The sequence below is a fragment of the Temnothorax longispinosus genome, chromosome 12 (assembly GCF_030848805.1).
Source record: "Temnothorax longispinosus isolate EJ_2023e chromosome 12, Tlon_JGU_v1, whole genome shotgun sequence".
Taxonomy (NCBI): domain Eukaryota; kingdom Metazoa; phylum Arthropoda; class Insecta; order Hymenoptera; family Formicidae; genus Temnothorax; species Temnothorax longispinosus.
In genome coordinates this window covers 165,936-179,544 of record NC_092369.1, presented here as the reverse complement: position 1 = coordinate 179,544, position 13,609 = coordinate 165,936, and the positions used below count along the sequence as shown (strand labels likewise).

General features: G+C 35.5%; 2 protein-coding genes across 2 annotated transcripts; one reads left to right on the top strand and one right to left on the bottom strand.

Moving 5' to 3' along the window:
* Positions 1-8,921: 8,921 nt before the first annotated feature.
* Positions 8,922-11,355, top strand: Ints14 (integrator complex subunit 14). The gene is made up of 6 exons (XM_071795005.1): positions 8,922-9,512; positions 9,584-9,908; positions 9,992-10,203; positions 10,283-10,537; positions 10,616-10,945; positions 11,044-11,355. Exons 1-6 carry the CDS (start codon positions 9,336-9,338, stop codon positions 11,266-11,268), a joined length of 1,524 nt encoding a protein of 507 aa, XP_071651106.1. The 5' UTR covers positions 8,922-9,335; the 3' UTR covers positions 11,269-11,355.
* A 151-nt stretch (positions 11,356-11,506) lies between these two features.
* Positions 11,507-13,047, bottom strand: LOC139822862 (pyroglutamyl-peptidase 1). The gene is made up of 2 exons (XM_071795006.1): positions 12,342-13,047; positions 11,507-12,103 (listed from the first exon to the last, which is right to left on the bottom strand). The coding sequence occupies exons 1-2, from the start codon at positions 12,570-12,572 to the stop codon at positions 11,714-11,716; spliced, it is 621 nt and encodes a 206-aa protein (XP_071651107.1). The 5' UTR covers positions 12,573-13,047; the 3' UTR covers positions 11,507-11,713.
* Between the last annotated feature and the right edge of the window lie 562 nt (positions 13,048-13,609).

Sequence of the window (13,609 nt, the reverse complement as noted above, 5' to 3'; positions counted from 1 at the left end):
CGCTATTGCAAATAAATTTTTCGGACATTTGTCTCTAAAATTTTATTATAATAATACGACTGCAATCTCACAAATCAATTTTAATTTAATTATTGTTTGCAATATAACTATTAATAAATGTTATTATCATACACTTCAAATAAAGAAAAAACTTTGGATATAAAATCAATTTGGATATAAAAACAATTTTAAATCAACGACAAAATCTTTTAAAACAATTTTAAAAAAATAACAACACTTCTGCCTCGTGCAATGGATTTTACCTATAAATTTGACACATAACATTTTATGCTACTTTTTATGGGCTTAACTCAAAATCGAATTTTTTTGAATTGCGATTGTATTTTTCTAGGGTGTGATATATTATTCTCTTGCTTTTTAGCTTTTCAAACATAGCTATTTTGTGAACAATTACGTTGAGAGTCAGTGGGCGTTGTATAAGTAATTCTCATTCCACAAAAAAGGAATTATAGCACAATTTTATACTTACAATAGACTTTACACGATAAAATTTAAACTATGTAGTAAATACGCACTGCGTTTTGAAGAACTGTCGAGAAACTGTCGGGAACTGTTGTACAGTCTTCGAGACTTCTCTTTTTATAAGAACCAAAGAGGATCTTATCATTTTTTTGGAAAGTTTCAGTTTTGTCTAAATGATTCATCGTAAGCGATTACTTTAGTGTTATTAGATTTTTAAAATAAGTACGTAGAAGATATGAGTATATCGTATTTTAAGAATTCTCAATATTATCGCATTCCTAAGATAAGTACGTGAACGATCGATGATCACACTACCTTCACCAGTACTTCTAGAATGCGTCTGAGTTAGTAATTCTACTGTTTACCAGGTTATATGATACACTTATGACCGACAACGTTTCAAATTATTACTCCCTATAAAAATGTTGAGAATCAACGCGGACGTTGTGAAAGCATTATTGTTTATAGTGCGGTGCTATTAATTCGATGGCAAGGTTGACATTCGCCAGTAATTATTGTAACATGTCTTGAATTAGGGAATGTCTTGAATTTGGTTAATAGTAATATGAGTCTAGGATCACCCACTTCTACAGTTTCTATAAAAAGAAAGTTATACACTGTTAAATTCGTAGTGTCAAATTATGCTTAATTTGGCACATACAATTTTGTGATAGATAGCGTATTTATCTTATGCAAGAAAATATATATCTCTCGATACGCCGCGCTTCTTCTCTCATCTTTTAATTTTATTGTAATTTCAGTTGTATGTGTGGATGGAATGTTTCACAAGTCCGTCTTCACTACGGAAAGCAATTGCAATCGTTAAGCATTCGTTGTTTTTCTCGATGTGTGCGAGGATGATGACTTTTTTAATCTGGGAACGGCCTGAGGTAAGTTTTGTATATCACAGTGTCGAAAAAATAAACTTTACTTCATAGAAATTGTTTTTATCATCAATCGAGAATCCAAACCTATATATACTTATCTTTTATTCAATGATTCCGAGACCCAACCCGCATAAAACTAGGCTTCCCGTCCGGCTAACAAAAATGAAAAAATTGCATAAAACATTTATATAATTGTAAATTTCAAAAAATTATTATTTATATTTAATTTTGAAAAAAAATATAGAAATATTTTTTGTAAAATATCGTTATAAAAATATCTTTCCAAATTCAGAGCTAAAAAATGCAAACAAATTTATAAGAAGGATTTTGTAAGAAACAATTTTTTATTTACGATAATAATAAGAAAATTTTTATTGCTTTCTCATAGAGAAAGCTTTGTTTTCGTGAATTTCGTATATGAACCTTTGATTGCGTATAAAGTTGGATCTAATCAACCAAATTTAAATGATTTATATATGAAATAGGGGTAGAAGAAACCAACAAAGAGATTGGTTTTTAAGTTTTTGATGCCAATATGTTCAGATTGTTCTAAAATGTCAAAATATCGCATGTCCGTATGTATGTGTGTATATGCAGATTTGATGTCCATGAGTGCTTTAACTTCCGTAAATATTGAGATATCGGGCAGTTTTTTTTTAATCGATAGAGTATCATTCAAGGAAGGTTGGTATTGAATTTGGCGATGATCGGTAAAGGGGTTTTTTTTTAATTTTTAATTTTGTTAGAAATGTCCGTGGTTGCTCTAACTTCCGCAAATTTGGAGATATCGATCTATTTCTAATTTTATTATATTTTTCAGTCTTTTCTACCCCTATTTCATATATAATTTTTTAAGATTTGGTTGATTAGACCCAGCTTTATACGCGATCCATAATTTTAATCGCATATAAGCTAAGTCTAATCAACCGAATTTAAAAGAATTATATATGAAATAGGGGTAAAAAAGACCGAAGTAAAAATTGTTTTTTGAGTTTTCAATGCCAATGTGTTGCTTATGTTCGAAAACGTCGAATTTACATTTTTTTGAGGTTTGGCTATCCACATCAAATAACTTAGGGTAGATTGAGGCAAATTGGATTAATATAAGTTTTAAGACAATTTTCGTTAGTATTTTATTTTAAACGAGCAAATTTATCGTGCTAATTAGTAATCCGATTTGCCTCGGTCTACCGTATACATTTTTTAGGCAGAAATCAGTAACCCTTTCACTAATCTTCGCCAAATTCAAAACAACGTCCTTTTAATGATACCTTATATATAAGATTACGTGTATGATTTGTACACTTTTTAGGCAAAAATTGGTAACCCCTTCATCGATCATTGCCAAATTCAACACCAATCTATCTTTAATGATACTCTATCCATAAAAAAAGTGTGCAAGTAGAAACTTGCACATTGCTTCCTCATAGTTTTTAAGTGTGCAAGTAGAAACCTGCATTGCTTCCTCTATGAGGAAGCCAAATTAATAAATATCTACTATAATAATTATGCATACAAAAACAGGCTTCCTCATAGAGGAAGCAATGTGCAGGTTTCTACTTGCACACTTAAAAACTATAAGGAAGCAATGTGCAAGTTTCTACTTGCTCACTTTTTGGGATGTTTATGCATACATTTAATAATTGTGTTTTGTACGATATATTTTGAAGCAAGATATACAATATATATGGAGGCATATCGCACTCACAACATATTTTGGTCTTCGACTAATATCTCTTTTTAAACGTAATACGCATTGTCGTTATCCTGATGAAGATTTTTCTTCAGAAGATAAGATGAGTAATCGCTTCAATTCTCAGAATTGGTCATTTTTACTTTTATCCTTTGATTTCCAGATTAGAACTACAGAACTCGATCAGCAACCCAAAAAACCCATATATATATATATATATATTGCTGGTACACATCATAATAATTTGTTTTAGGTAAATAAATCTATTAAAAGGTTTAAGCATCGTATTGATGAGTTAATACAACTTATTCAACAAAAAATAGATATACACTTGTCTGAAATCACGAATCAACTAAATTATTTTTAATGCAGAATTAAAAGATTGTAGTAGTGACGCATATCTACTTTTATCACGTATAATATTTTCTATAAAAAATCTTGTTTATTTTAATAAATATTCCGTATAATACGAAGAATTCATAAATAATATTCTGAAACATTTTTCGATAATAATATGTTGTAATTATAACTTTTATATTAACTAATTCATTTTTATTAGTATGTGAAATTTTGCAAAAAGTTGCTTTGAAAAGTACAATAATGTGAAGTATACATATGTGGGATTAAAATAAGCTTGATACAAAATAAATTTTATACAGATATAATTCATAATTTTCTTCTTAACTGTTATATCCTTTAAAGAAAAATGCGATCATATATATATAAATTTATGTAAATGTCAAAATATGTGTATACAATTCACATAAATCTATAGGGGAGACCGGGGCTAAACCGTCAGTTTTTTTTTCGGTGCCGATTTTTAACAACAAAATAAATAATTTTAGTTAAATGCGGTATACCATTGTAAAGAGTGAACCTGCTTTAGCTACAAAATTTATATAGGAAATTTTTGTCTACGTCGCTTTGTTTAACCGGTATAGAGCAAAAACGACAACGGTGGAAAAATTGAAATCTCAAAAATGCCGGGGTTTAATCGTCACACTGCATTTTCAATACATATACGTACATCTAATCCTGAAAAATGATAGAATACATTTTAATAATTGTTTTTTAAGAGAAAAATATAAAAATTTATTTAAAATTTTTATGCAAAACATTATTAAAAAATAGTTACGAGGGTTCCTCTTTCCGCAGAAGTCACTCGCCCGACTTGTTTCACTCCTCGACGTCCGATAACTCTATTCGGTGTCTGAACGATTGTAATTCCCGTCTCATCCATATTTCATATGCAGTGAGCCTGGAAATGCCCGGAAATGCCTTGGAAATGCACCCGGACTGCTTACTGACGGATTAGCCCTAAACACAATAAGTTTCAGGTTTGATCGCCCACGAAATATTAGACATCAACGATAATGAAAAAACTACACTGGATTCGTGTTCAGCATGCATTACTCTTTATAATTACGTACCTCGAGATTTGGAGAGCAAATTATTGTAATATTATTGTAGTATTGCAATATTATTGCAGATATTACAAAATTTCCACGCGCAGAAAATGTAACTTTTACCTTCCGAAAACACGTTTGCTCTCATTCCGAGATATTTGATTTGACGGTTCAACCCCGTTGACGTTTTAGCCCCGGTCTCCCCTATGCGTAGATTATATTATTTTTTTGAAATTTGTAAAAAAATACTTTCCATATAAAAAAAGAGCATGCATTAATTTTCTACATTTCAGATCAATTTGTAGGTAATAAATTCATCGCAAAGCTAAATCAAAAATTTCCTTTACATTAATAAACATAAATATTATTTTAAGATATTTTTTGTTATTACTATAAATCAGAACTAATATCAGTCGATGAGCATGGTTTGTATCAATAAATTTAAATCCTGCATGACAATGCTCTTTACTGCAAGTTTACTTCACTATCGTTGTATATAGGTACTTATAAAATTAGAAGAAAATACATTCGAGATAGAGTTAAATCCTGTATAACTTGCTTTTTCTTACAAGATTACTTTATTTTTCTATCATCTTACTGGTAAAATTAGTATAAGTAAATAAAATAATTTTTCACAACACCTCCACGGAAAGTTCGACTTTCCATGCCTGTAAAGAGGGACGAAAGTGGCCAATTTCACGCCAGGGAGGAAAGTTGTTACTTTCCTCCCGCCAAACAGGGACGAAAGTAAAGTAACGGGCAAATCTTAAAACATATATAGGAAGCTTTCCAGCAAGTGACAAGTCGACACAAGTGTCGTTTTGTCTTTGTTACTCATTGCCAAAAAAGAAAGATAAAACGACGTTTGTGTCGACTTGTGTCGCTTGCTGGCTGTATCATGACTGAAGATACATCTGAATCAACATCTAAAATACAAAATAGAGGAAATAATCCAATCTTTCAATTCCAAAATTGTGGTGTAAATATTAAATTCACAATTAATGCTTATTCTTTGTAAAAAATTATATTCTTTAATTATATTCTAAACATTAATAGACGGCGATACGAGTCAAGCGCGGTACGTGGTGCGCAAATAGATAATTAATAGTTACAGAAGTAACAAATTAAAATGTATATACGTATATACATATATTCCAACATAATAAACTGCACTCCGATTATTTGTCGGACTTGAAACACAGCTATCGTTGGAACATTAATATTTTTCGCAATAATTTCTTTACAGTTTTTTAAATAATTAAATCGTGTAGATTTAATTCCGGGGAGGGAAGGGTATTAATGTTCTAACGATAGCTGTGGGCTTTACTCCTGGGCCCCACCAGGGCTTCGTTTCTGGACCCCACACCACTCTCTTTTTCTCTTTCTATTATTTAACTACACGCGCGTATAAACTGTATGAATAGAACATCAAACGCATACACTCTACAGGCATTTAAAAGTCAAACATTTCCGTAAAGAGGTGTTGTGAAAAATATCGTGTGTATGTACCTCGGGTCGAAAGCTTTTTCAGACTCGTGTGATTTGTCGCCCGAGTCGAAGGCTCGGCGACAAACTTCACACTCGTCTGAAAAACGCTACTTTCGCGTTTGAGAAGTGTCTTCGAAAGATACATACATACTTTATTCGTTGGTTGTTATGATTCGCGTCGAATTCGGCGTACTTTTGTCTTACCATTCCGAAATTATGCAAAGACATCACATAAAGTTTACAGGCGGTCAAGATAAGCGGTTGATAGCGCCGCATCATTATCATCAACAATGCCTCCTGCTCTGAAATAACTACGTTGTACATACCATGTAGAATTGAATCTGCAGGAGCATTTTTTAATTATTATTTTGGAAACATTCAAGTTCGGGAATTATAAAATAAAGTAAATGACATATGTAATATCTCTCTCTCTCTCTCTCTCTCTCTCTCTCTCTCTCTCTCTCTCTCTCTCTCTCTCTCTCTCTCTCTCTCTCTCTCTCTCTCTCTCTCTCTCTCTCTCTCTCTCTCTCTCCTCCCTCTAATAATAAATAATCATTATTAATAGCAGGTTAATGTATTAATGTGTTTCTCTTTTAAAATCATGAAATCTTAAAATCTCGTATATCACAACTCGTCGCGTCGCGTAAAGATACACGGTGCTTTTTTTTTTTTTTTTTTACATGGGAAAATCTTCTCCTGCCGGGTTCCCGAACCTGATCTGCAGGTCCGGTATGTGGCCCGGCAGCCCCCTCAAGTGTTGTGAGGGGGAAGACCCCCCCGGCCCTCCGGGGAAAGGAACGGGGGGAGTGTGGGATTCCACGCGCGCGTGCCGGTTACGGGGGGATGCATCTAGTGCTTGCCCCCAAGGCAGGCGCGCGCGACCTACCCACTAAAACCCCATGGGTGTCCGACTTAACGCCTTGGGGACGCCCCGGGAACTGGCTATCACTACGTCCGGGGCGTCTCCAGCGCCTGGCCTAATGGAAGGCCCGCGTCTCTTGTGCTTATAGCTCGCGGCCTCACGGCCGATCCTTTATCTGTTGTGTGTGGCGGGGTGTGATGTTGAAGAAGGTCGATCATTATTCCAAATAATAATATTTTTATCGTAAAATGAAGTAAGACGTAAGGGCACCATCTGACTATTCTTCAACGAGATATTGCAGAGCAATACAATTTGAATACACAAAAGAAACTGCTGAAAAAATAAAAAGTGAAAAGCAACGTATGGATGACGAAATTGCTCAATTACGAGAAACAGAAATAGAAAAGTTCGGAACCACATTCAAAATAAATCATCAAATGATATTTACGATGATAGACGGTAAGGTAGCTCAAGCTGTAACCCACACGCCTTCATCATCTTCGTGCTTCATTTGCGGTTCCAAACCATCTCAAATGAACAACTTAACAGAAATTAATAAAAGGTCTAACAAAGAAAAGAAGCACTCAAATTAGGAATGTCACCCTTGCACGCACGAATCAAATTCATGGAATGTATATTACATATTGCCTACAATTTGTCTTTCAAGAATAAGTGGTCAACAACGCCAGAAACACGCGTTCAAAAAGAAGAAACAAAAAAAAGAATACAAGACGCTTTTTATAATAAACTTGGACTGAGGGTAGACATCGTTAAACAAGGTTCCGGATCATCTAATGACGGAAATACTTCTCGACGATTTTTTGCTGATCCAAAAATCACAGCAGAAATAACTGGAGTTGACGAGGAATTGATCAGAAGATTTTCCACAATATTACAAACGATTAATTGTGGTGAAGAAATAAATTCAGAAAAATTCGGTTCTTATGCGTACAAGGCAGCGGAAATATTTATTGAAAAATATTCTTGATACTTTATGCCAATTACCGTTCATAAAATTCTTCTTCACGGTAAGGAAATTATAGAAAATGCCTCGGAAAATGCAGCGTTACCTGTTTGGGACATTATCGGAAGAAGCTCAAGAAGCAAGAAATAAGGACTATAAACGATATCGACTTAATCATAGTAGAAAATGTAGCCGTCTGTTTACAAATGAAGATGTTATGCATATGATGCTTGTGTCATCCGATCCGTTAATAACTAGTTTAAGAAGTAAACCACATCAAAAAAATTTAGACTTAAGCGATGAGACGCAAGAATTACTTTGCTCTTATACGTAAATTAAATGTAAATTGAATTTTTATTTAATTTCAATCAAATCTTGTTCCTATCATTAATTTTTAATAAATATACACTTTTGCAATTTTTATAAGTCAACATTGAAAGGTTCTATGATCATTCATTGCATATTTCACAAGTAACATAATTTTTTCCGCGATTCGCGCAAACAGCTCCACTGTGCGCCGCGGCCGCAGCATATCCCATCTAACTGGCTAGTTCGGACACGAATCACTAGCACGGACGCAAACCATGTGCGGTTACCGAGCGAAACGACGTAGTTGATGCGCACTTTCTCAGACGGCGCGTCGGAAAATGCGACACAGAAAAATTGACGAAAAATGCCGTGATGGCCTCTCTAGGTTTCTCTCTGCCTATAGTAACCGAAAATCGTCATAAATTGTTTTTTCGTTTTTTTGCAGTTGATTTCAGGGCATTTTCAAGACCAAAAGTTTCTGTCGTTGATTACGAAAAATATTAATTATAAATATTCCCTTTCTTGAAGACATTAAAAATCATGTTATTTTACGATAGTTGAACTTCTTATATGTAATATAAAATTTATTTTATATTTCAAACGATATAAACCTAAGAAATCTGCAGTTTTCAAATTTTAATCACTTTTTGCTGGTATTGTACAACCCAACATCCTTATCTGCTAATAAAAAATATATCTGTATGTCGTAAAATATTCTAATTTAATCTTAATTATTTTAAAGAGAAAACTAAAATAAACATATGCTACATTTCTATAAAATTTTATCAAGTACATATAGCAGGCGTTTTATGAACGCCGCCGAAATGTAAACATTCGTGCCGTATGATCGAAGCCGTATGGAACTCAGAATAGGTTAGGGTTAAAGTATCCCCGAAACACTTGGAAACACTCGTCAAGTCGTCAAGTAGTGGACCGATGCGTCGATACACGGCACCATTTTTGCCGAAAAATTCATTAGCATGACAGAAGTATTGTTAACGAAATTTTCAAGTACCTATTTATTAACTCCAGACGAATAACCTCCTTTTCGCGAGGATAGGAAATCGATGCAGAGGAAAGTTTAATACGTGGCTCTCTGTGTAACCTATACGTTCGCATCGAACAATAAGTTTATACAGATTCGGCGAAAAAGAAGCTGTATGCAGTTGATAAATATATTATGAGACTTTTAAGTGTCTCTAGTTTCTAATCACTTTACGCTAATCTTTACTCGGGCGTCAAAATGCCTACGGTTATAGCGTTGGACGTCTCTCTCTCAATGAGGAGACCTGTATTGACAGGTGGGACGAATGACAATTTGCAAAATGAACCGTTGACACGGCATCACTTAGCGGTGCATGGGATAAACTCTCTATTACACTACTTGCAAGTTAACTCGAAACTAGAATTTGTGTCGCTGGTAAGAAGACAGACTAATGCTGTGAAGTACAATAGGTATACTAATATATGTAAACTTGACGAATTTTTCAGATTGTATTCTCGTCGTTATACGAAATAGTTTGCCCGTTCACGCGCGATTATGACAGCATACGTGCAAAGTTGCAAACTATCGAGGAGTGGGACAAGACGTGCATCGAAGGAGCATTGCACGGGGTTAACAATGTAATTATGGCGGAATGGGGTAACGCCACTGCTTGCCAAGTGATATTAATTACGGATGGTAATCCTGGCATAGGACAAATGTCTTTAGGCAATTCTTTGAGTTCTTTGAATGTCGCACAAGACACAAATCCCTTTCCATTACCTTTTCCATACCCGGGGAAATTAAGTATAGTTTGCATCGGGTCGCAGCAGGGTAAGTCGAGAAACGTAAACATACTTTTATTCACCTTTTATTTCGTATATATTTAAATATATCACTTGTATATATGTTTTCAGACCCTAGTTTGCAGATTGGTTTACCTCTCTATCAACGTTTAGTTGATCTAGCTGGTGGCGACAGTATTGTACTAGTTCCTGACCCACCGCTTAGCAAATACTCCGTCGCGGCTTGCTTCCAGAAGCTAGCTGAAGCGAATTATGTTTCCTTCCAAGGATACCTAAAGTGTGGCCATTTAGGCTCCCGCATTTTATTATCGCCAGCTCCCATGGTAAATTGAGAAACATGGGAACATGCTAGATTACTATAAACACAGTTGCATAGACACTGCAATACTTCATACGTTTCAGCCTTACACAAAGAAGACGGATTTCGAGTTAACCCCGGGCTTGGCAATATCAAAAACCATAGAAATATGTGGATTTATATCTGTAGGAGATGTTGGTAGCCCAAGTTCCATTTCTAGGCACTTAGTATTGCCATTGGTAACAGAGAAAAATTCAAGTATGCAAGGCGTATCATTAGAAGAGGATTCAGATACTGATGAAAACGGAGACGAGGGAAAAATGCCGTCTTTTTGCGTATTGCTTCACGGAGCACTAAAGGTAATGTCTTGCTCGATATCTAGCAATTATTATTATTTGCATTTGATTAAGTTGATAGATAATTAATATACTTTGCAGGTGGAAAATATGGCAGCTCTTTGTATGTTGAACAACGAATGGTATGGATTTATATACTCTTGGGCGGATACTAAGAAGAAATCCAACTTAATGCTAACGGTATTAGAGCCAGGATCTGACGTTGTACCGTGGTTAGGCAATTTCAGCAATTTAGGCCCATTAGATACAGTCAAAAGCTCTCCAGTTAGTTTTCCAGTTAGACCAGCTGAAAAGAGAAGCTATACGCAAAATGCTCCTTCATGGATTCGCCAAGTTGGCTTACAATCTGATATTCAAAAAATATTGAGACATGCGAGAAAATTACCAGACAAGACACAGAACTTTTACAAGGTAATGTGATCATTCAATTAGACGGACTAAAAATACAAGACTATTGCATATAATTTAAATGATGGAATTTTTACGAAATGATTATTTTTGTCGCATAGGAGGTAAACAGATTACGGCGTGCAGCAGCGTCTATAGGATTCATCGAGCTATTAGAAGGATTAGCGTGCATCTTAGAGCGAGAATGCACGTTACTACCACCGAATCTAAATCCCGACTGTACGATCCAAATGGGGCACGTTGCATCGATGATCAGAAAGCCGGAATTTCACGAGCTTAGATACAACATTCCACCCGAACGGACGAAATTTCAACCTGGATCATAAGTTGCGATGCAGTAATTGGAGTGTTATTACATTTGTATCAAAGCTGGACATTTATACAGCAAAAAATGAAACTTGTATTTGCCATAATCATATGCCTTATCCTATAAGAATATCACATTATATTATTTATATTACACATCTTATATTTTTAAATTTTTTGCTTCTAGATTTAAGAAAGTATATAGGCCTTGAACACATAGATTATAAAATTATTGCTTAACTACTGTTCTCTGTTATTAATTACTGCTTAATAGATTAAGACTGTTATTTTTATCACATCACATTATTTATATTACATATCTTATATTCTTAATCTTTTTATATTTCTAGATATTATGTCGTATATACGTGTACAGGCCTTAAGCACATAGATTTTTATAAAATTATATCATTGTTTTTATTGTATCCTATTATTAATTACTGACAGCTAAACAGATTACGACTGTTAACTGGATTTCAAATTTCTCAATAAATAACACAAAATATCGTATAAACCGTTTGCAGTTTGTATACTGGAGTACTTGTCAAAGTCTGGAACATGCACAAACAGAGTCTTTGTCGGCTCAACAGAAAGAGATTGATAAAATATATATTCGCATAAATATCTGCCGGCATCGTACGAGACGCAGGCTTTGCATCCACTTCTTTCGGAGTTTTCATTCACACTATCGCAAAGTTTTTCGACATCTATCCCAGTTTCCAGGACGCTGCACTCGACGTTCGTTTCATCAGGGTATTTATTATCTATGTCGAACCTCTTGTAGCCGTTGCTGCAGGCGTGACACTCTATCGTTAGAGAATCAGCTTTGTGCGATACACCCACGTGTAGAACAATCTAAAATAGGAAATAATAAGTATATGTGTCGAGAAATTGCGTAGCTCGAGTTGCAACCCAGACAGCACCATATGTTCAAAATCGGGATATAAGGCGTCATAAAGACGTACCGTCTTTTAGACATTATATTATAAAAAACGTCTTAAAGATGTCTTAAAGAGGTCTTAAACATGTCTTTAAGACGTTTTATGTCCGATTTTGGACATGCATGCTGTCTGGGAACGCTATACTTAATTACCAATGGACTGTGTTTCTTCCAGAGATGAGGGACACGGTTGGACACGTAATCGTACGAGACGGGGACTTCTTCCGCGACCAGTTCAACGTCGGGAAATTCCACAGAGTTCGTCCACAGTTTCTGCAATTCCTCCACCGCCTCCCAGCTGGCATTCCTCGCGTGAGCGGCAAACGGGCCGAAGCCGGTCACCAGGATACATTTGGAATCGGCGCCCATTTTGCAACTCAGCATTTTCGCGGGATCCTCCTCCGATGACACCCGACGATTAGTCCGATGGACGCTCGATTCAGTCGCTTGCAATTTGATTTCTTATCGGCGCGTTATCGGAGCCGGATAACGCTCCGACGTGATGGCAGCCGCCGGCGCCGCACCCAAGCGCGGATCCGCCGAATGATTTATTGATTTAACGCAAATCACTTGAGCGAGTTTGCTCGACGTTCGCAGGATGACAGACGTTATTAGGAAGCCTCTCTCAAATATTTATCACGATTGCGCGCCAGTATATCTGCAAATCTACAAATATCGTGCGCGTAGGACGCGCATTGAACGACGTCCAACGATTTTATGTCTGTGTTGCATTTTATAATCCACGATAGAGTAGTATATATGCATTTGTCGAAACGATCCCAAGTGTCAAGGAAATGATTAGGGAATGAGAAATAACGCGTTCCGTGTGGCCGCGTGTATAACTCATTTCGACTTGCAGATGTAATACAATAACATATGGATATGGAACGAGCAGACTCGATTGTCGCCATTAATTGCTCTTTCGACCTGTTCGACTATTTCGACTTCGAGAATCGTAGTTCCTCGACAGATCCCGAGTCACGGAAGCCCACCTTACGTTTCTTGCGATTATCGAGGTCTGAAGGTGAATTGGTGAATGCCGCTTGTGAAATACAATATAGATGACATAGACTACTGCGGTCCAGCACTTGACGCTACAAATGTTTTGAAGTTTTTTTCTTCTTTTTTTTTTATTAAAAAAAAAGAGCAAAGAAGAATGTTTCGAAGCAATTGTAGCGTCAAGTTGAAGAAAAAGAAATACACATACTCTCTAAATCTCATACAGTGGTTTTACCACTAATATATTTGAGTGATTGTGATAGCTATAGTTACTCCAAAAGAGAGGGTTGTCACTCTAATTTGAGTAAATGCGGACACTCATCATAAGTGAATTTTTTACTCAAATTTTTAGAGCGGTTACTTTACCGGAGTGATACGATCTTGACTAAAAGAGCTATAGTGAATCACGATTCATTAAAGAT